Source organism: Dipteris shenzhenensis, chromosome 32 (assembly GCF_047967505.1).
Source record: "Dipteris shenzhenensis isolate YYH24624 ecotype China chromosome 32, Dip_SZ_1.0, whole genome shotgun sequence".
Taxonomy (NCBI): domain Eukaryota; kingdom Viridiplantae; phylum Streptophyta; class Polypodiopsida; order Gleicheniales; family Dipteridaceae; genus Dipteris; species Dipteris shenzhenensis.
In genome coordinates this window covers 43,791,087-43,814,845 of record NC_141627.1, presented here as the reverse complement: position 1 = coordinate 43,814,845, position 23,759 = coordinate 43,791,087, and the positions used below count along the sequence as shown (strand labels likewise).

At 43.8% G+C, this 23,759-nt stretch overlaps 1 protein-coding gene and 1 non-coding gene across 3 annotated transcripts; one reads left to right on the top strand and one right to left on the bottom strand.

Annotated features, from left to right (window-relative positions):
• Positions 1-707: 707 nt before the first annotated feature.
• Positions 708-13,668, bottom strand: LOC147880809 (uncharacterized). Of its 2 annotated transcripts, XM_087371223.1 has the most exons (7): positions 13,469-13,668; positions 13,301-13,350; positions 13,150-13,206; positions 12,896-12,993; positions 12,673-12,781; positions 1,238-1,309; positions 708-1,147 (listed from the first exon to the last, which is right to left on the bottom strand). In XM_087371223.1, exons 1-7 carry the CDS (start codon positions 13,602-13,604, stop codon positions 1,010-1,012), a joined length of 660 nt encoding a protein of 219 aa, XP_087227349.1. In that variant the 5' UTR covers positions 13,605-13,668; the 3' UTR covers positions 708-1,009. The 2 variants fall into 2 exon arrangements, with proteins under 2 accessions (XP_087227349.1, XP_087227350.1); XM_087371224.1 differs by lacking the exon at positions 13,150-13,206 and having other exon boundaries at positions 13,322-13,350.
• A 2,125-nt stretch (positions 13,669-15,793) lies between these two features.
• On the top strand, positions 15,794-15,895 carry LOC147880808 (U6 spliceosomal RNA). The gene has a single exon (XR_015540613.1). It is a non-coding gene; the product is annotated as a U6 spliceosomal RNA (small nuclear RNA).
• The last annotated feature ends 7,864 nt before the right edge of the window (positions 15,896-23,759 follow it).

The window sequence follows — 23,759 nt, the reverse complement described above, 5'->3', positions numbered from 1 at the left end:
CAGATGGTTGAGCTCAAAAAGCCAAAGCAACTTATTGCATAAAGCTATGCACAAGAGGATAGATTTGCTCTGCTTCCAAGTGAAGCCGTGTGGGAACTACTTACATTGTAATCGATATTTGAAAGGGTTTTTCAGAAATTGTTAGTTCTCAAAATTTTTTTTAGTTAGAATATTCATAGCTTTTTCTGTAGACACCGACCCCTTGGATTATTTTATCTTCCTCACCGGAGAATGATATATGCTATAGGAGATAATATCTGTGCTGTATATCTCGGTAATCAGAAACTCGTTCTATCCGCCGCTCTTCACTTGTGTGCAAGAGTAGCGAACCCATGGGCATTTACTTCCCCTTATGACAATCCTACTGCCGTGATAACTAGAAGGAACTTGTCTGCAGAAAGTAGGTAGGCCACACCATTTGCTCAAGGTTGGTGCGTGCGATCAGGCAGGTAGAGAGCTCTGTGGCTCTAGCTTAAAGAGATTTCATAAGCTGCGGTTTCGGTCGTATCTAGTACATAATCGTCCAAAGCAAATATTCGAACCTAATAATTTGCGGCTGCTTAGGAGTGGATTTGAATTCGAATGTAATGGTGACTTTGTATTGCTAGCAACTACCTCAGTTGCTACTTTAAAACCTGAAATGAGGGTACGCAAGCTTCATAAAGCTGTATGTGCTCTAGTCCGCATCAAAACACATACCTGTCTTTCGTGCTTTCACAACAATCCCATCAAGCATATATTCATTATGGATTGAAAGATTAAATGAGTATGTATTAATCATCCTCTATAGGTATGCTTTTATTTTCTCTGAATACAAGTTGCAGAACCCAAGTAGATTGACTTCATTTTTCAGATGATTTGCAAACGCTTACCATACATCAGACAACCAACTGGAACTTGTGGACACAAAATGACCATTGAAAGTCTGCCCACATGAGTAAATTGTTGCATTCATACTTCGATTCACTTGGTCGATGGTAGCCTTTAGGAATCAGACTATTTTGAAGCATTACTCTGAGTTAACCTTCACTGAAAACTCAACTCCTTCGAGTAGAATCCGCAGGACAGTACCACTGGGATGACTTTCCTCACGGGTTGGAAGTGAAACGATTGTTTGCAGAACTTGCCAACTGAGCTTATCCACAACCTGCCGACAGACCCTTCCAACGTAAGCCAACAAGATCGCCTGGCAAGCCTAACAAGTGGACAATATTGACAATATAAGCATGAGAAACACCTCTCCCCAGGCTGTAAAGCTTCCATTCCACTCAATATGGTCTTCCAGATTGAAAAAAAACTCACTGGTTCCCTGCAGTTCAGACATATTTAGTGTCAGCAGAGCGAGCTAAGCTCATTTACAGTGATGAGCCATTTGGAAACTATAATCGTTTTTTCATCCATTGATACCATGTGTATAATTAATTAGTCTCGGGAGTTTTGATAAAGAATAGATGAATATGAAACATACAATGAAAGCAATGGCCATGTAGCAAGTAAAAATGTTAACATAGAGGCAACTATTATAGAACTATCTACCCAGTGGACAAAATCCAATGATGGTTGTGGCCAAGTGCGGAAAAGCTGTTCACTCACCCACTGAGCTACAAGATCCAAATTAAGCAAGACAGGTCCAAGTCAGTCTGCCAAAAAAACAGACGGGACAACTATGGCCTGGCTCATTCAAGGGCTCACCTTACAGGTGAATGAGTAATCAGCCTTAGGCACGTTATTAATAGCCAACCCCATTATGCGTGGAAAGAAACCAGTGTGACTACACGCACTATAGTTTCACCCATCCCAGTGTAGTATAAATTAATTTCAATATGCATTTTGAAAGTTATTGCATTGCCATTATAAAGAATCCTGTATTTCATGTCTACATGAAACAGGGGCCACATGATGTGGCGTGTCCCCCCACACATCCCTCATGAATGGAGGGGACAAGTGCTACATGGCACTATCTCACCAGTCTGGTAGGTGGCTATATCACGTGCTAATGGACATGCACCCAATGAGAGCTGTCACTTGTGCATGTGGTTTAATGTGTGTTGATTGGACACACTATGTCTATGCCAGATGGGGGGGCTAAAAACCTAAACTTCTTAGTGGAGCTTTATGTTAGCTTCCCCTTCACCCCTTGTCAGAGAATTAAGGGTCGACTACCCATTTGTAAGCTCCCGAATGAGGAGAGCATGGGGGAGGGACACCTGTAGCATGATAGGGGGAACATGGAAGGAGAGAGAAGCTGCCATGTCGGCAGCAGACAGGCCGCCACATGGGCAGTATACAAACACCCTTCTTCTATTGGAGTGGACTCCCACAGCAGGCAGTACAGGCCACATAGAACTGCCACTGCCATGTGGCTGCCCATTATTGAGGCTTCCCATGGGCCCTAGGCTGTGGCATTGTCCAGCCATAGGCCTTGATTATGGGCAGCAGAGCTGGGGCTCAGCCTGGCAAACACGTGTAAGTAAGCAGGGCCTTTACAGACTCCGTGGCCTGGCCTGGTCGGCAAGCAGAATATACTGGTTGTCCAAAACCTGGTCTGGTCAGGTATACAGCAGTCCGCCAGGTTAGTGGCCTGCAGACAAAAGGGCCAGTCAGCCTGTTTCTGGGGCATTTCCAGCCCTATAAAAGGCTCCCATTGGAGGGCGCCACAAGTATTCAGCAGAGCCCCTTGCAGGCTGCAGGCAAGGCTTTGAGAGTGCACCCAAGGAACTAGAAAGAGTCAGATGAAGTGCAGCAGCAAGAGGCAGTGGATCCAGCCCTGTTCCACGTGTAGGGCTCATCTAATGAGTGGACAGAACACACAAGTGCAGAAATGGATTGACAGTGACAGAGCTTTGAGGCTCCTCCCATAGCGACTGAAGTCGTCATTGAGAGGTGTGCAGCAGCAGGAGTTCCAGCACTAGTGGGCAGCACCCTGCTGTCCACAGTGTGTGGTTTGGGAGTGCACCTTTTGTGATACATGTTGAGTCCTCTTCGAATTCTACTTCTGAAGGACACATACCCTTGCGAGGAGGAGGCTGATCCAGATTCAGACAGGTGTACTCATCCTAAACCCTTCATTTCCTCGTCATGGTTTCTGAGGAGGACTCTTCATCTGGTGGAGGCAAGAAGAAGAACAAATGCTTCTACTGTGACCAGCCAAGACATTTTGCAAAGGAACGTAGAAAGAGGAAGGATGACCAAAAGAGAAGGAAGGAGTCCAATCAGTAATCAGAGGAGTCAAAACAGCAACCAATGAGGTGATAGAAACAGGGGAGCTTTGCGAAGTTCAAGGTATCGCTGGATGCATGCACTGGCACAATACAATTATTAAGAAATATGCTTATGATAGGAAGAATCATCGATGAAATTTTGTTTTTTGCTTACCTGTTATAGGTGGCTATATGTCTCCTTTATTTTGCGAACTTATAGTAAAATTTTGATCTTTATTTTTGCAAAAAAAAAGAAGGAATGTTTGAGTGATGTGAGAGCTGATGGTAGCATCTTGACCTTAGTCAGGAAATGTATAGATTTTCATGTTTTTATTACACATGCATACATTATTCTCAATGTATACATGCATACATTACCCTCAATGTAGTTGTCCATAATAGCATTATGTAGTTGGGTTTATTATGGATGAAATTATGGGTTCAATTTCCCATGCATTTGCATTTGCCATTTCTATTGGATGTTGTCACATACTTTGTACATGCTTCACTCTATTATGCACTATACCTAGATGAATCCAGGAACATTCCCAAACTCATCCTCTAAAAACACAACATAGTGCAGTTTCAATCTCATGATAGTCACTCACAAGGTTGAAAACCATAAACTCCATCATGCATAGCAGGGACTAGCTACTATGACATCCCCACTGACGTCATCAGCGCCCAACAGTGGGTGTAGACCATGGTATAAAAATATGCTCTCACACATACAAATCCACACACCCACACATACTTGAGCATCCATTTATACAAAGTCTTCGTACTGAGTTTCTGTCGGCACTCCGAAGGTGAAGGGCAGACTCAACCATGATGAAGGCTAGCACTAAAGGAGAAGGCTATTATGGTGATATATTCACTCTATTATGCACTCATGTAATATTGGGCACTTGCATGTTTTGGTGATATATGATCGAGATGTTCATTGAGATGTGGTAAAGGGTCCCAACCCACTTGAATGGATCCATATGATCACATGGATAATGATTTTGGTGGTTATATATTTACACACACGTCAAATGCCGATTTTGAGTTGACATGATTGTTGGGCTCATCATCACAAAGAAAATTTAACCTCTTTGAGCTCTATGATCATAGGTTTTAGAGAGGAGTAGGTTGTGGCAAGATTCTAGATTTTGTTGAGTTGTTCATGTTTTGGTTTTACAATCACCTTGATCTAATATCTTCGTGGAGAGTCACAGATTTTGATGGATTATGGGGTTAGATGTAGGTTTACTAGTCATTATGATTAGAAAACTTGATCACTGGTTAGGTTATAACTTAGTTGGGATCCAGGCTCCCCGCAGGGTGCAGGTGTCTTCCAACAATCAGGAGAAGAGAGAAATGAAAGTAGAGAGCGGAGGGTGAACAAGAAAGAGGGGTAGAGGAAAGATGGTTCACAGATCTGCCCTGAAATGATTGCCTCGGGATCTGTGCCTAAGAGAAGGTGCCAAAAGCAACAGGGAAAGTTCCTCCTGCAGCCTACACTAGTCCAAAACAGCTCCAGAAGCCACCACGCAGCCAAAAACATGTGCACAAAGGTCCAACACAGCAAAAGACAACCCCGGGCACCTGCTGGAGGCACTTGTATACGTCTGTACGGATTCCGTACAGCCGTCCGTACGAAAATTTTCAGAAAGTTCAAAAATGACTTCTGGCACTTCCTAGAAGTGCGTACTAGCCTTGGAACAGTCAAAACAAAGTTAAAACGGCTTAAAACGGCTGAAAACAGGCTTCAAACAGCTCAAACAGCTCAAAAACTGCACAAGAACAACTGAAAACGTCCAACACCTTTGGGAGAGTGAGGGGAGAGAGACGGAAGGTGGGGGAAGGGCATGCATACACATGCATGACAAATGGAATCTCCTCCTTGCCATTTGCCCCTTCATTAAAGTCCTAACCCCCATACCAAGGACAACGTTAGTTGTCCTTGGGCCCAACTTTTAGACCCCTCTTTTAAAGCCTTTGCCTTGCCCCTAGGACCTAATGGTGCACCTAGACTTTGCCCTTAGAAAGTTCTAGGAAGTGTGCACTTCCTCTAGCCAGTCCCTCACAGCCAAACCATTACAACACTTAACCATGGTTAACCTTGGGTTAAGCGTAGGTTGAGTTATGAAGATACTTTGCATCACTTTTCACGTCCTCGTGACAGCTACCCCCTTTTCTACGTTGATATCACAGCTCTGCCCCTGGCACCTTTGCTCCCCCTTTTCACCTTCATTCCTAATTCCAAGAGCACACCAACGCCAAAGCCAACATGGGGCAGATAGTGTGCAACACCAACACTGGAGGAAGACTCAAGGACGATTCAATGCAGCCTGACGTAGACAACAGCGCCATAGCCACCACTTGATAGGTCCATCGAAGGACCTATGCGCTATCCTCCTAGCGGGTAATGTACAAATAGAAAGGGCCCAAATCAAACAAACAAGGAAAGAAACTATGCAGCAACAGGTGATTGGGATTTGACGCAACAACAATGTCATTACAAGAAATTTCACTCAGCCATACTCACTTATTCGGGGCAGCTGTGGTTTGACTAATCATACTCATACTCCTATCTGCGTGGGATAGGCCCTCAGAGCCGCTCAGCCCGACTCTAGCCAATTAACCTATGAATCGGCAAGAGCAACAAACTCTGGGAGTTGCCGCTCGGGCAACCCAACTTGCGGTGAGCCACTCGTCGACTGAGCTGCTGAGCACCCATCCGACAACCTGCTACCAATCCACCATCCGAGATGCCTATCCGAATTCTAGTAGTAGCCGACTGTAGAAGCCCCACCTCGACCTATGAGATCACAAATGTGATAGCGCCGCCTGCAATTCGCTGTCACATTTGTACCGTCCATCACTTTCACCATCCATGGCCATTTCAATCCTTAGTCATAGGGTTTTTTAAATTTATTTGTTAGGTTAGATTAGCTTGGGTTAGTTAGTTAGGGTTAGATTTAGCTAGTTGGTTGGTTTGCTTAGTAGTTGGGGTTAGGCTTGGGTTTAGTTAGGTTAGTTGGCTAATCTGACTAGGGTTGGGTAAATCTTTTATTGATTTAGGTTAAGTTAACTAGGGATGCTTTAGGTGTACTAACTGTCTTAGCTGTCCTAGATTAGGAGTCCTAAGTGTCTTAGGTGACTAAGGACCCCCTCCCCCTCCCCCCCCAAAAAAAAAAAAGAAGAGGTAAAAAAGAGACTTTTTACAGCCCCTTTCCAGGGCCTTTCACTGCCCCATTTGGGCTTATTTGGGCTCCATTTGGAAGCCTTTTCATCAGTCTTTCTCTTGAGCCTCTCCATTTATATTTCAGGCAGCCATATGGCATTGACAGGAATCCATCACATATGCATGCATTTGGGAGAGTGGGACAGCAGCAAATCTTTATTACACACCAAGGGACACTCAAATGCCTATGGAAGGGATAGATATGCCAATGGGGAAAAATATACGTACCCTTCATGTCATAATTTCATGAAAAGAAATCATGTGACTCCCTCAATGTCAAAATCCTTTTGCCTGAGCTGCTGAGCTCCCCGTCTTGCTGCTCCCTGCTGCCCTCCGTCCTGCACCCCTCTCCCCTCCCTCCCAGCCCTTCCCTTCCCCTCCCTCCTCTCTCTCCCTGCCAGCCCCTCCTCCCGGGCTGCTGCCCCCTCACCTGCTGCCTCTCCTGCTGCCCTCCCTCCTGCTGCCTCTCCCGCTGCCCTCCCGATGAAGGTGATTTGAGGTGTGCTGTGGTGAAGATCCATCTAACACTGCTCATCCAGTCTCCTCCTGAGGAAGGTGTGCACCTTTGTATGCTGCTGATAAGAAAGTCCTTCCATGGTTCCTGTCCTGGCATAAGTCCTCGCAGATTTTTGATCTTTAGAATAACAAAATTTCTAAATTTGTATGATTGGACTTATTCTAGTCTTACAAAGGTATATATATGTCCTGAAAGAGGCAAGTGTTTGTGGAGTGGCATCTAAAAAAATAGCCGTGTCATCTGCCAGCTCACTGTCCAGCAACTCCTCTTCCTGTCTTAACAGAAGTCTCAGCCCAAAAATATCAGCTTGAGCTCTAATATAGAGGCTCATATCTTCAGTCACAAATAAGAATAGAAAGGGGGCTAGAGGGCATCCCTGTCGGACTAATCTGGATATCTGAAACCTATCTCCCCTGACTCCACCAATGAGTACGTGGCTATGGGCTGACCTGTAAAGAGCAGAAACCCCTCTAATCCACAAATTTGAAAATCCAAAGCGAAGAAGAGTTCCCTCTAGAAAACCCCAATCTACCCTGTCATATGCTTTTTCGAAATCCAGGAGTAGAATTGCCAATCTATGGCCTTCATGCATAGCCCACTCAGAAGCCTCCCAAAACGAGAATATGTTATCAAAAATGCTTCTGCCATGGACAAAGCCTGTTTGTGTGTCATGTATAAGATCTGGCAGGATGGGCTGCAATCGCAGGCTGATGGCTTTCACCAAGATCTTATACAAAGTGCCCAGTAAGGTGATTGGTCTCCACTGAGACACTAAATTTTTGCAACCTCCTTTTGGGATAAGATGAATGAGACCCTCCGAGAGTGAGTCTGGCATCTCACCCAAGTCCCAAATGCCTTGGTGGGTTGAGGTGATGTAATCCCCAATATGATCCCAAAAAATAATAAAAAAAGAAGGTGTAAGTCCATCTGACCTTGGACAACTACCCTTTTGAAGGGCAGTAAGAGCAGTCCCGAACTCTATGTTGGGGAAGCGTACATCAAGTGAGGCTCTCATACTTCTATCCACCAACATAGGAATATGCTGCCAAATAACCTGTCTAGCATCATCTCTGGCCTGTGAATCAGGATATGCAGTCAGAAGAGAGGCATAGTAATCTGAAGCAATCTGCATGATGGCATCTGGATGTGTCTGAAGTATCCCGTCTGAGTCAACAAGCTGCGAAACACTCTCTCTACTATGTCTAGGGCCGAGAGTAGAGAAGAACTGTTTGTTGACTCTACCTCCGATCTGTGTCCAGAAAGACTCTCTGGCGTGAAAGGCATACTCTGCTCTCTGATCTAAAAGTGTATGCCGATGAGCCCTTGCTGCAGCAAGGCGCTCCTGAATCCAAGCATCTGTAGGCCGTTTCTGCTCCTCTCTTTGAAGGGCTGTCAGTGAGGGCTGCAGCCACATGTGACAGGAATGACTGCCCACCTTGCAGGTGAGAAACCGAAATCCGTAGCACTGCCTCTGTGAGGCCCTCCTCTGCATAGAAGGCATTTGGAATTCTGATACTGGCAGAGCGGCCTCTCACCCAAGGCTCTGAAACCACCAAAACAACCTGAAAATGATCTGAAGTAAGGAGGAGAGGTGGAGGGAAGGAGGGGAGGGGGAGGGGAGGGGGAGGGAAGGATGGAGGAGGTGAGGCAGAGGTTGAGAAAGGGGCAGAGGGAGGGAAGGAGGGGCAAAAGGTAGGGGCGGGGGGGGGGGGGAGGGAGGCAGGGTAGGGGCAGCGGGGGGTAGGAGGAGTGGGGGGTTAGGAAGGAGGGGCAGTGGGGGGGTAGGGAGAGGAGGGGAGAGGGCAGCGGGGGTAGGGAGGGAGGGGCTGGTAGGGGGAGCAGGGGGTAAGGAGGGAGGGGCAGGGGGGGGGTAGGGAGAGGCGGGGAAAGCAGCGGGGGTAGGGAGGGAGAGGTAGCGGGGGTTAGGCAGCAGGAGGGGGAGGGAGGGGAGCGGGAGAGGCAGCAGAGTCACTGGAACAAATCCAATGGTTTCTGGATTAGTGATGAGGACACTCTAGATTGGGGTGCTGATATTGGCTTTACTTGGATTCAGAGGGGTGTCTCCATCAGGTATCTTGGATGCTAGGTTGGGGTGGGCATTTCTCCAGCACGGCAGTTCGCTCCTGTGTTGGAGAGCATCAGGAGGAAACTCCTATTTTGGAGTTCGGCCAGACTTGACCTTGCATCCAGAGTGGTGGTTGTAAACCAGGTACTGTTGGCTACAGCCTGATTTGTTTGCTCTTGTTGGTGCCGATCTACAAGTAGTATCACTCAGCTCAAGAGACCTATCAGGAATTTTTTGTGGAGTGGATTAGACGGCACTTCAGATGTGATAGCCAAGGGAGGAAGGGGGTCTCAATATCATTGATGTGTAGAGCCTTGCTCTGCAAGATGGTGGTCAGAGGTTTGATGCCTGGTCAGGAGCCATGGAAGGATTTTTTCTTACGCAGTATACAGACATGCACACCTTCTCAGGGAGGAGATTGGATGGACAGCCCTAGATGGATCTTTAGGTCAACCCGTCTCAAATCTCCTACCCCTCTCATGGCTGCCATTCTAAAAGCTTGGGACAGCTTCAAAAGTACTCTTCGGAGAGTTCTACCCTCCTCTCGTGGAGAAATTGACAGGCAGCCCGACATGTGGAATGATTGCATACTAGATGAGCATGGCAGATCATTGGGCATGTCACACTATATGCAGTGGTCTAGATGGGAGTTGGGACCTGCATCCACGGTGGGTGCTTGGAAAGCTTTCAGGATGCTTCCAGAGGATCAGAGAGCTCGTTCAGTTAGTCACCTCAGAGGAAGTGCAGGCAGGATGCAGCAGATAGATGCAGCCATATCCTCTGCAGGTTATAGCCTTTCGGGATGCACATGAGGATACCCTTGTCTTTCAGGTTCATGCAGGAGGCAGACTCCACAGATCTTCAGAGGACATTCTTTTGGAGGCTCCTTTTCAGCACTTCTAGAGTAGAACCTGAAAATGGCAGCCAAAATGCTGCAAACAACAGGCAGCATAAGGAAGATGGCTGCTATGACAGTTTTGAAAATGGCCATAATAATACTGTTGGCAAGCAGCCCTTGCACCACCATATTGGTCTAAACAGTTACTGTTCCGATCAGTACATTGGTGGGCAGCAGCAAGGTAATACATACAAGCAAGATGATGAAAAGGATGCACATGGAAGTGCTATTGAAGGAGATCAAGGTAAGACTACAGTTGGGGATGAGGCAAACTTACCACAACCGAAGTTGAGAATTGTGAAGGACAAAGGCAACCAGCTTCTTTCCAAGGAGGGTGACCTTACAGGGCACAATAATGCTACATCCTGTTTGGTAGAGCACCCGAGGTATATATACCTAGATGAATCCAGGAACATAAGATGCACTACTGCATGGGGATTCTACTGCAATTCCGCATAAGATGCAAGGAGGGCAACAAGCAGAATATATATTACACAACCAGCAAGATCCTTCCATCTTTGGAAAGCTTATTAGTGAGCAGCCCAAGAGGCTCTACATTGAGTCTAGATCACCTCAAATGCAGCCTGGACAAGAAATGCAGCCTGGACAGATTTATGTGATATGCCCAATATGCACATGAGTTTGCAGGCCGAGTGGGACATTGATGTTGCCTTGTCAAATCAACACCATGCCTATATGGACGTACCATCTGAGGTAAAAAATAATTTATATTTCTTACATCATGCCAGGGGCCTAGTTGGGCACTGATAGCTTGATGGACCACAAATTCAAAGGAGAAACCAATAAGCGGGAGGAATGGCTCTCAGCTTTGGAAGGATATATCCCAATAAATGATGAGGGCAAGATTTTTTATGATGGTCTACGCCATGCCCACATCTGGTTAGAGATGAGTACTTCATCTTGGAAGCACTATACATGGGCAGCTTTCAAGACCGCATGGGTGCCATGGATAGAAGGAAATTACAGTGGTCCAACCCAGGGCTGAAGGCCTTACATGTGAGGATTGGAAATCCCTGGAATGCTGAGGAAGCACGAGAACTACTGGAACTGTATGAGCGTGATAATAGCATCCATCATGAAGATGATTTTCAGTTTTTAGCATTTGGGCAGGCGAGCATTGCTACAGCCATTGTGCTCCCAACAAATATTGAGAAAGCAAAGGAGCTGTTGGAGCCTAAATACAGCAGCTATAATGAGACTATTTTCAGTTCTTAGCATTTGGGCAGGCGAGCACAGATAAAAATGGAATGCAACAACAGCTGATCAAAGCTGCCTTGCAAGGAACAATGAATGCTTCCAGGAAAAGTGGACAGCAAGGCACAGAGAGGTCCGCAAAATAACTGCCTTGGAGACAGCCAATCTCTATGTGATTTTGGAGCTTCTTCATGAACAGCATGCTAGGTGGGATCAGACACTTACATGACCCCGGTGGCGCTAAGCTGTGACCTCGGTGGCGCTACAGCTTATGGGAACAAGAAGTATCTTACTTTTACATTTGAGCCGAGTGGCATGCATGACCTTTTTTTATAGCAGCAAGGGCCTTCGTTTCCAGCCAGCAATTGCAATTTTGAGGGCAAATTTGTTTTTGGTGGGGATGGTTTGTAATGAAGGCCAAAACTAGCCCAAGTTAGTGTGGGCTAGGTCTAAGTGGTGAACGGACTATATAAGCCCACCTCAGTCCCATTGTTCTATCTATCTACTCTCCACCTTCCTCCTCCTACTTGTTGCCTATTGTCTCTCTCTCTCTCTCCATCCTACCCCTTCCTCTCTCTCTCATCCTACCCCCTCTCCTTCCTACTCCCCCTCGTCCTCCCTCCCTTCCACTCTTCTATCCCCCTTCTCTAATCTAACCCTACCCCCTTTTCTATAGACAAAGAGAATAAATTATTTAAACATAAAAAATAAAGGAACCATTTATACTTATGTACCGCTTCCTACAATGATGCAGTATTAAATTCCTTACTTAGAAAACACATGCATATTGAGAAAACGGGCTGTTCAGCTCTCCGCTTTTTGTTTTCAGCTTATGTTCAATCATTCTAAGCGTGCCCAAGGCCGATACACCATAGATAAAAGACTTCATATCTAAGATTGTGCGTACTTTTGTCATTATTTTTCTTGGATCGTACCTCTTGTGTATTGGCAAAGTGATAAAATTACTACATTGAGTGATTAAAGATTCCTTAGTTGTACAAAGGCAAGAAATTCTATGGAATAGGGAAGAAATTTCCAATAGGGATTCCGAAACAAAGAATTGCCTATTGTGATGTAAAGATTATCCAAAAGAAAATCTATCCAAGAGCAAACATCTTCAACACTTCCGACCTTTGTGTATCTTTTCATTTTAGAATCAATGTCGTGATGTTTATGTTTAGCCACAAAATGTCAGAACATAAAGCTGTTTTCTCAACTTTTAGCAATTTGCATCTAATCTCAGCTTAAAAACTTCAGCCATTAGTTTTTTAATTATAAACTTCAGACCTTCCAGGTCTATCTTTGTATAAAGGGTAGTAAAAGGAGAATCACTCAATGGAATGACTCAAATCAAAGTAGACTACCAGGTTTGACACAAAAAAGCTCTTTTGGTGGGTGGATAAAGCCTTCATTGGCTCCTGTACTCTGTGTGAGGCCAATCCTTGCTAAGAGTTTACGTTCACATACGTTCACTGACAAGCATTTCTCATATGGCTTATTTTATGTCAAAGTCTCGCAGTTGCTGCTTGATGCGATGCAACTCACAGTAATTAAGGAGACCGTCCCCTTCGTGTTAGGTGTAGTTGACTCCACTGGCAGCATATCAGAACGTTGCCTTCCACATGAATATAGACCTCCTTGTAGCAAAGCATACCTAAGGTATAATTTAGAGCCATCAATAACTACGTGGTTGCATCGCACATATTTGAATCTTTACGCAGATGCAAGAGTTGAAAAAACAACAATTTTCATGATAAATTATAACTACCCTTTTCTAGAGCCGGCATGGCCTGCATCCGTCGTCTCCCCCGGCGGTTCCGCACGATAGAATGCGCATCCATCGAAGAGCTTTTTCTCCACTAATGACTGCAATTCCAACCAAGGCCAAGGAAACCCTGCATGAGAAAAGCAGGACAATCAATTCACATTAGTTGATAAAGTAAACAAGCGCACCAGAACTGACTTGGACCAGTCCTATTTGTCTACGCCGAGATCCCTTCGCTATAGAATGAAAAAAGGCACCTTTAAGTATTGCACGGCCTTGGGAGCTGTCTTCGTAAACAGACGAACTTTGATATCCTGCCAATTGCGCAAGAGTTTATTTAAGTTCAACGTGGGCAAACGGTGAAAATTAGAAGATTCTCTTGTTTAATCCGAACCAGCAGGTACGCACCCCGTATCTGGTGGTAAATACCAGGAACTCGTGCTTTTTGGTGGGTATATCTGCAACAGAAATGCACAAAAAGGTTGTCAAACAGCTGCAAATGACGAATTCAGGTCATGGCCTCAGATCTGCTTACTTATGCTTGAAAACTTGAAAATCACAGCGAGAAAACGTAACCTGAATGATGATTCGGCAATATGATCTCGGTGTAACCAATGAAAGCTCCATCGCGCGAAGATGTGCGAGCAGCACAGGGCTTGCAGAGAAGCAACAAGAGGGCCACAAGAAGAGCGCTGTATAAACGAAAAACCATCCTCCAAATAGCTATGTGCGCGTCTTATTTTCTATGAACGTGTGACAATGTGATTGTGGCCGAGCAGATAACGGGATATCTGCTGGATGTAACAACCACCTTGGTTGTTAGCCAGAGATTCCGTAGGTAGTGTGCTGGGTTCTCTAGGAAATAGGATATGAGTTGTTTCTCATGTACTTACCTTCCTTAGCTCCTTTTGACAGATGAGTTCTATGGTCTTTTTCAAGCATCCATAGAAGCTTCCTTTTTTTGGAAAAAAAAAATGGCTTCAAATTCTCTATGGTGATCAGGGTTCACTTACCATGCATGCTTACACGGATAGTGACTGGGCAGGATGTTCTGACACCAGAGTGTCACATACTGGCAATTGTTTTTTGCTTGGCAATTCATGTATCTCTTGGCTCAGCAAGAAGCAACCAATAGTTGCCACGTCTAGCTGTGAGGCTCAGTACAGGGCAGCTTTCACTGCTATAGTAGAGTGTGTTTGGCTTCGACAGTTACTTACAAATCTTGGTATTTGCCAGACATCCTCCGCTATTGTCTACACTAACAGCCAAAGTGCTTTGACCATTGCGCGTAACCTAGTGTTTCATGCGCGTACCAAGCATATTGAAGTTCACTATCATTATGTTCGGGAGCGGTTGTCAGCAGGAGACATAGAGTTGTCCTATCTTCCCACAAAGGACAACATAGCAGCCAAGTTCGAAGTCTTCCGATAGGCTTTACACTTGGTTCCCTTTGTTACATGATCTGACATCTCTTGTACATTCATAGGTGGCTATATCCTTTTGGATGAACATGTGCCACCATGACCAGAAACTACCAGGTATTCTGAGACATTTCCAGAATACTTCAGCCCATCCCATGGAGGGGGGTTTGTAGGCCATCTCCTGGTGGTTCTAGTGATGCCCTCTAGGCGGGTGAAGGCAATAGGTGCATGCAGAGCGGGGGTGAATCCTATCTAGGGATTAACAAGAAAGCACTATAATGCAACAGCAACTCAAGAGTAGGGCCGCTACCTATTGGAGCTGGTTGCCCGCATTCTAGTCCCCCACTGCAACATTGGTCCTAGGCACAATGCCACTCATTGGAACATGGGTGGGTAAGCTTTGTCAGAATTGATTACAAAATGAGACTTTGTGAGTATTATTTTAAATCAATCGTGAATTTCTTGTCTATTGCATAATATAGCAGCATGGTTGAATTCTCTTTATCAATATGCTATATATGGAACCCTGATCGACATGAACCTTCGTCTGAGAAGTTGAGTATCAATCCGTTTGAGCACTCATCCTCTACATCTACCAGCCCGTCCACGAGTGAGGCTTCTACCACACGGGTAGCTCTGGTTGTAAGGAGAGGCAAAGGTCCAAGAAATGGCAAGAGGCTTCAAATATTTACTGCTCTAGTAGAAAAGCTCATGATATCTAGCAATTGCAACTGAATTACGGCCAGATTGTAGAGCGATTCGTGTGATCATTGAGAAGATGTGCGCTTGTGCACCAAGTGCAAAAGTGAAGCTAAATGTGATAAAGAAATTGCAAAGGAGATCTTCATCATTCGCACCAGACACTGATGATTCGCATTCAATCTCACGTCTATGTTAAACTCACGTTTTCAACAATCAGTCATGCATACATCTCGAGCTTTTATGTTAAACTGTGAATCTAGATAGAAAGAAGATGAATAATTCAAAAGAGTTCTTTATGAAGCTGCACCAAAGACTCTTGTCCTTCCTGCACCTCCTGTCACAAATTCTTGTTTCTTGCTATTACTTAGAACGAACTCTTTATTCAAACATTTATATAGATTTCTTTTGTTTTGCGTTTCAAAAGGAAGGATATGCTTTTACTTTAGTTCCGCTTTTTGGATAAAAGTTGAAAGCTTCATGTTAAAACCTCGATGGTTCAGATTAAACAATAAAATGAACATCAATGGCTCATATTTATGACAAGTGGCTAAACGAGGTGGGAGAAAACCAAAACATCTCTTTAGGCTGCCTACTGTAATGAAATGGACTACAACCACGTGAATGTTGGTGTTATTGTTTGTCAATTTGCATCCACCATGATCGTTTCGTTTGATTGCACAATGCTCGCTCACCGTCAAGAACGTGCATTAAAAAATAAAGGACCGGTTAGGTAAAATCATAAGTTTATAGGAAATATGAAACGAGAAAGTTTTAAAAAGTCTCTTCGGAGACATCTAATAAAATTGAAACAATACAAAGAAGATTAGCATGGCCTTGCACAAGGATGACATGCACAAATTGAGAAAGTTTATTAAAAAAATCATATGGGAAGAGGTGGCACACTTCCTCTCTGGTTATTTATAATATGAGAGAGCATGCTCCTCTCTCGTCAACTTTTGTTTTTAGTTCTACTTTCAGGTAGACAAGAGGACTTTCGCTTGCCAGAGTGAAACTTGCAAATATATTGCTATCGCTACAGAGAATATCTGTATTGACAAGCAAGTTCATCTACCTTATATCGAACCACTTGTACTACTTGGGCAATATCCATGCGAGTGATGATTATCCTGGAACGTGGGAAGTATATCTTCACCACAAAAACCTAGGGGGTTTGTGGACCTCCAGTTTTGCGACAACCAACCAAGGTAGACCAAGTAAGGCAAAGGCTGTCGAGGATATCAAAGAATCAGGAGATCTCATAGCCCTTGCTCAGAAGGAATTTAGTCAAGTAATATGGGATTGAAGTTAGTATGCAAAGACGGGAAGCTTATGCTTTGTTTAATTTTCTTCACTTCTTCAAAAATGCACTTGCAAGCATAGCCCCTTAAACTGATTTTCAAGCATCTGGTTGTTATGTGTTGTTTCCACAGACCTCCAATACTTCTGCCTCCACCATGTCTTGTCACCCCATACTCAATGTCATCGTCCAAGCAAGCAGGTTGGCGATCGTTTCATGCACAACCAATGAAGAATGGCTTGCACTCATCCATGATCTATGCAACCTTATGTATCTTGCTGTCTACAAAGACTAGGTCCAAGAGATCGCTCTGGCAAGAGAGATGGGCATCTCCTAATTCCATGAGCAATTTCATGCATGACTTCACTAGGCCAAAAAGTATTTCCCATTTAATCTCCCAGCCCTCGACGTTGGATGGAGTAGCAATACACTAGTAGTGAATGGGTGGGTGCAACAAAGCTTGTAGTTGATGATCCAAAAACAAGATTGGGGGTCTGGGAAAAATTGTTCAACATACTTGTAGCCAAGAATTAGGTAGCAAAGGGGGTGTTCCCACCAATGACATTGTCTTTCCGCCATGTTTCGTCTTGAATGAGACATTTTCTTTTTTTCCAAGTCATGTCCTCTTTAGCATAGGTGATTATAATCATTTGCTACTCTTGATATTGGCCATGTTAATTCCCTCAATTGTGGCATCCAATTCTTTTTCCTCATCTATCTTTTTGTCACTTGGGTACACGAGATATGGCAAATAAGTAAGTTCTAATTAAGGACTCATCAATCATTGATCATTCAATGCATTGCTAATTTAGACATGGAATTGGGTTGATGATGAGATGAGGCCTCTCTCTATCTCACTCTCAGAATGTCAGAGATTTAGAGTCTCTAGTCTCATTGCACAAGGATGTGCAAGACTACAGACTATGACACAGTGTTTTGATGCTGATGCGAAAATTCCTCAAAAGGATTGCTTTGAACAAGGTTTGGGAGGCTGCTTTTGCTTCCTCCTCTAAATAGAAGGAGATTAGTGATCTATAGACAGTCAATGAAGAAAAAAGTCCCAACAAAGTGTTGCAAGAAGGTACTGGTATTCCAATGGATCTCAAACTAGGGCTTCTCCACATCTAGAATTAGATCAGCACCCACTATCACTAACCCCGCACTATCACTAAATAGTGCTTGACCCACCAAACTATCCAAATGTGGTTTGCTTGGACTGTAGAATGTGGTTGCAATTCTCTTGTAAAGATTTAAATGCAAGTTCTTCATCTCTCCAAATACCCCAAACATTTTGTGTAGATCATCCTCTTGGCCATCTTCATGAACTCCAATAGCCAGGATTATCCCATCCTTTGATAGAGCATTGCGGTCTAGGACCATTATCAGAACCATCTAGGAGATCGCCTTTTTTGTCAGGCTCAAAATCAATGCCCTCCACCTCAAGGGCTACCATGTTTATGGTGATGGTGATGGCACTCTCTCTCTCTCTCTCTCTCTCTGCGAAATCCTGGCTGTAAGTTGTCCCTAAAATCTCAAATTTTATCCTATTCTCAATCACAAAAAGGAATTTTCAATCACCAAGAGAGAACTTTCATCATCGCCAATGTCTTCTTTTTCACAAGATTAACTGGAAGTTGTACTTGCTACAGCAAGATAACTGGATTGTGATGAGTTGAGGTTGGAGGAGTGGCTTTTGGCTCGGACTATCTTCGTCTTCCATGCGGTTTGAGTCAAGGTGCCCCATGAAGACTGTGGGTCTTGAGTCAACAAAGACAGCCTCAGTCCCTACTTGTGGCTCAAAGACTGGGTGTTGCTGGCCTCCCCTTTCTGTGGGCATGCTAGCGAAAGTGCTCTCCATTTTTGCTAAATCTGATGGGCCTAACCGTCCAAACATGTTGGATATAGTCTCCCTTAATCTAGAGGCCACAGAAGGAGTAGGGGAATCAGGTGGAGCTATGCTAGTGTAGGGGGCTTTGAAAACCCTTGAGCGAGAGGGTTCTTGCATTTCCTTGTTCAAGCTCTCGGTCTCGTCCGAGAACTAGAGGGATCACTATGTTGGGGCCCTAACACTAAGTGAGAGCTGGGGGTTAAACTCCTTGTTGGAGCTTTTCTACCTTTTGAGAGCCTAGATTATAGATTAGTTTTCTTGGAAAATTCACCTCGTGTAGCCTTGCCTTCTATGCACTATGAGCCTCCTAGTAGCGATTGCTTTGACTCTTCCTTTCCTTATGGCTTATTGTCTTCCCTTGCTAGCATCGCCATTTCCACTGCAATTGCTATTTTGCATCAATCGGATCAGGTGTTCCTTCTTCTTTGCATAGGTCGAATTCGAGGGTGGCCCTACAATCAAAATATCTCCCTTTTTTATGTCTTTACGGTGCAATTTCTCTTTGCATCAATCCACAGATGCTTCTTCCCCTTCATAGGTTGAATTCCAAAGCGGTGCTACATGGACAAAGATATCCAAAAGTAGGTTTACACTTTTCAATCTAAGGCCTATTTTTTATGTTCTTTTAACCACCATTAGCATCATGACACGTGGCTTATTCTCCTTTTTGAATTTCAAAACTTAATCTAGGCTGGTCATGTACACATTCTCAAGCATCTATGATAGCGAAATATCACCTTTTGGAAAACAAGGATCAATATCCCATTAAGCAAATATTTTTTGTACTACTCTATGGTACAAAGTGGCTTTCATGTTGATTCCTTTACATCCATCATGGTTGGAGGGAAAGTGCACTTTCTTGGGAGAGAAGCCATAGGAAAGTGGCAAGCGGCCGGTAGGCCACAAGCCACCTTTTTGGGTGGCCTCTCGATTGGGAAAGTGCAACTAGAGCACTTTCCCAGCCATCAAGGGCCCAAGGGAGGTGGAAGGGGCAATAATTTTGAGTTTTCGGTGAGGTTTTTTTCATTTTTACTGGTGGCAGTGATAATCTTAGTGATGCAAGCTGGGATGTGTTTTCCACAAGGTCTATTTTAATACGACACGTGTCAACATTGTTGCCATGCTCCCTTTATGCAATGCCCATGTGCCATGTCAATCGTCTATTTCTAGTGTGTTGTCAACCTACAGGGGTAGTTAGGTTGCATGCATACGATGTGACACAGTGTGAGACGAAGTGGCTTGGGGAGGCACGGTTAAACTCAGTGCACCCAAATCACATGGTGTGGCCAAAGTTGATTCTGAGCACCACACAGGGTCTGACTATGTGAGATGAGCAAGCACATGATGTGACATGGAAAAATGGCTAGCATGTTTGATTTAGGGTAAGTGTTAGGTGTCCTTGGGTGCCACAATTAGTCTATGACTGTGCTGTTGAACTATGTTATCTCGGACTGCACAACCTATTTTGCACAATCAGATGAGCTAGTCAGGGTGGGTTCAAACCACCCGCCCACTCATGGAGAAAGAAAAAATATTGGTGGATGTCCGGGTGGGTGTGGTGGTTCACACCACCTAGACGAAAAGTTTTAAGAAAAGCTACCCATTTATCACATCAACATGCAATTGGCTAAGTGGAAAGAGGGGCCACTTTCTACTAGCTAGTGCAATTTAAATGCCCATTGAAATTGTTTCATGGGCTATGAGTTCTAGCCGCCCATTGGATGGGCGACGTCAGATAGTTTTTGGAAAACCTAGTCTGGGCCGTTTTATTTGATTCCTCCATGTGGGAGGATGCATCTTTTCACCCGACTTTGAGTGTGTCCAAGTTGGTGGTGTGAAACCCCCCCTAGAGGATTGGGTAGGGTGGTTAGATGACTGTGTGTTCTACCCACGTGATGTAGATGACATGGCACAATGAATTATGAATGTTTAGAGTCCATATTGTGGCATGTGTTCTAGCAAGAGGGGTGACATGGCATCGCAGCATGTTAGGCATCATTCAATTTTGACATGTATCAATCTACTCTATTTGTCCAATAGTGATTTTGTCCTAGTTCCTTCTCTTGTTTGGGAACTACCAATGTGTTAGTTTTTACTGGAGTTAAAATTTTTCGGTTGGGCTTTTAATATGCTCAAGTTGTGTTTTCACCCTTTGTTTGTTTAGAAGGCCCTTTGATTAGATGGTGGAGATCTCTGCTCCACTGATCTCAGCCCTTGACATATGAAAAAATTAGCTATTATGAAAATATCATTCACCCTTAAGGGAAAACTAGAGGACCCTTTGATCAGACGGTGGAGACCTCTGCTCCACCGATCTCAGCCCTTGACATATGAAAAAATTAGCTATTGTGAAAATATCATTCACCCATAAGAAAAGAACACAAATACCTAAGTTTTAATTTATATGCGATTCAATTCAATTTTTTTTAAATTAATAAAATTCTTAATTATTTCTCCTATGATCTCTCTCTCTCTCTCTCTCTCTCTCTCTCTCTCTCTCTCTCTCTCTCTCTCTCTCTCTCTCTCTCTCTCTCTCTCTCTCTCTCTCTCTCTCTCTCTCTCTCTCTCTCTCTCTCTCACACACACACACACACACACACACACACACATGCGCATGCGCACGCACACACACGGACACACACACACACATCTCTCCTCAGGGACCTTTGTAGTCTTAGGATGTGTCTATAAATTGACACCCCTGTGCAATCCTCCCATATGGGCACACATGGCCTTTGGACTCTATAAATGTGAATATACATTCTTTATAGAATGGTTTTTATTATTGGTGGATATTTCTCTAACTATGAGGATATGTTGAGGATAGATGTGTGATTTTTTATTAGTCAAAGTCCCATGATTTGTGTAGTGGTGACGATGGGATCCACATACCCAATCGGGATTTGATAGATTCATTATCTTGAAGACCTGCTCATTAATTGAAGAGAGGGTTAATGCTCGACCCCAAAACCTCAAGATTTGGTGATTCATTTAGCTACTACTAGGCATGACCTTAGACTTGCGAAATCTTTAGACTTGATATAGATATATATTAAGAAAAGGCAAGAGAGACATGGTCACAAGGATAATTATTGGAATCCCATAGTTGTATGATGGGAGCCTTTGTACTCAACCGAGGTTTGGCAGATGAACTAGAGCAGTATTGATTACACTATATCTGTCCTAGAAATGGGCAGTTCAATGGTACTTGCAGGCATGAACTGCATGGCAGAAAGTATATCCAAGAAGGCCATGCCTAATCTATATGTTACTTCTACTTTGACTTGGTGATACCACCTGAACTGTAGTCCTCCTGGTTCGAGATATTTGAATGTGCATTCGCAAAGCTCGTGAGATGGCGAGCATTGTGACCTGAACCAAGTAAGGGATCTCCTGCCATCTTTATTTACTGCTATGTTATTGTAACTCAAGTGTTCTTAACGTGAGATGAGAAGAAGAGAAAGAAGTAAGCTATAGAGGTCAAAACACTACAGCTATACCTTTCGTTAAGGAGATGACCCATGAAATAGGGGAAAAGAGGAGTATTGCCTTATAGCTCAAAAAAAGGTGCCTGTTGAGATATCTCAACAATGGAAGTAGAATGGAAGAAGGTGAGACAAAGGGAGAGCCACACAAGTTTAGGTGGGTGCAAAACACCCTAATCTTCTATTATTGGATTAGAAAAGGCTTAATGGTCACTAGTGTGAGATTCTTGAGGAGGTTTCTTTTTCTTTTTATTTGAGACTAAGGATATGGCTTGGAAGACCCTTCACCATGCCCTCTGAACTATCAGACATCAACCTCTATGCTTAGAATTTTGGTCTTAAGATTTCATCCTGATAAGCCTAGATCTACTTTTGTACCTGTGTGGGTTGAACTCCCTAACCTCCCCTTCTCATTGGTAAACTAAGCTCCTAACTTTTGCAGAAGCTTAGGTCCAGGTCATTAATGTAGAGAAGGAACAATTTATTAATCCAAGAGGACACACTCAAGTTTGTGTCAAGCTAGATGTTGTTGAGGAACTCCCAGACACCCTGGTAATTGTGAACAGGAATAGGAGTGTCTTCATGGAACAACCTCTAGTTTATAAGAACCTTCCCAATTCTTGTTTTTTGTGTGGGTTGTCAACCCACACAATGAAAAGTTGTCCTTTGAAGAGGAACATGCCTAAGCAACATTAGGAACAAAATCAACAATAGGCCAGCCAACCCCCCAAGCCCAAGTGGGCTGTTAAAGGTAAACAAAAAAGTCAAAATCAAGAGAAGAGTGCAGATACAGTGACAAGTAATGTGTTAGACAAGGAGGCAGAGGAACAGAAGATTCTTGAGGTTCACCAAGTGAAGGACAGAGTCACATTTTCCTTAGCCATAAACAATGCATTTGAGGCACTAACAGACCAAGAAACTAAGCAATGGATACAGGATGCCAAGATGGAAGAGGTTGAGATTCAGCCTGGCTGGTCTAAGGAGTTTGAAGAGGATGTCAATCAATAAGATGCTAGCATAGGTAGGGGAATCTGAGGAAGAACTTCCTTTGGCTCAAAAATAGGAAAAGGCTTCTAAAGCCCCTATCAAACCTCAAGCCATTGTTCAAAACAAGAGAAGAATCTCTCAGGTCAAAGGCTAGAGTGTCCCCCCCAAAAGCCCTGCCCCTAAGGTAAAAAAGGGGAAAAGTAAGAATGGTAAATAGCCCCTACTCATTCCTCACACTCAATGTTTGTGGGCCCATGGAGAGGTCAGAAGTTAGCCAATTGGCTGAGAGGAAACTCTCTTTCTCCAACATTTCTTGTTTTGCAAGAAGTTAAAGTCATCAATGATATCTTAGAAAACATACTAAAAAATATTGATAACAGAAGGGTATGGTTCTTTACAAATCATGATGTAGGCAGAGGAGGCACTGCAATTGGAATACTATCTCACTACAAAGACTGTGTCCTTAATGCCATCATGATTTAAACCACAGATGGCTGGCTGTAGAATGCAAGGTGAAAAGAATTTCTTTTATTGTAGCTTTAGTATATGCCCTAGCTAGATCAATGGGCAGAAGAGCCACATGAGACTCAATGATGAACTTGGGCAGTGATTGTGTTATTATGGGGGATGGCTACAAAAGGGTATGTAATTAGAGGTCCTGAACTTCAACTTTGGGAAGACCTCAAGGAAAACCTACAAGTGATTGACATAGGTTCACCTAGCATTTACACTTGGTGCAATAGACAAATAGGCAATCTAAGAAGAGAAGCTAGATTGGATAGAGTTTACATTGCTCAATCTTTGGTAGATCGCGGGCTTTGGAAGTCAAACAAAGAACTTTCTCCTCTCTCACTCTTTTAGACCACAAGCAAGTTCTAGCTTGGATTGATTTGGGAAATGGAAAAAAAGGAAACTCGTGGTTTAAGGTAGACCCCTCTCTTTTCAAGCTCTAGATTGTACAAAAACAGATTATTAAGAGATGGAACCTTGCTTTCTTTGCAGCAAAATCATGTTCTCAGGGATGGCAAGATGCTGTACCAGGTGTACAAACAATTCTAAAAGAGGCTAGAAAGTGCAGGGCTGCTAT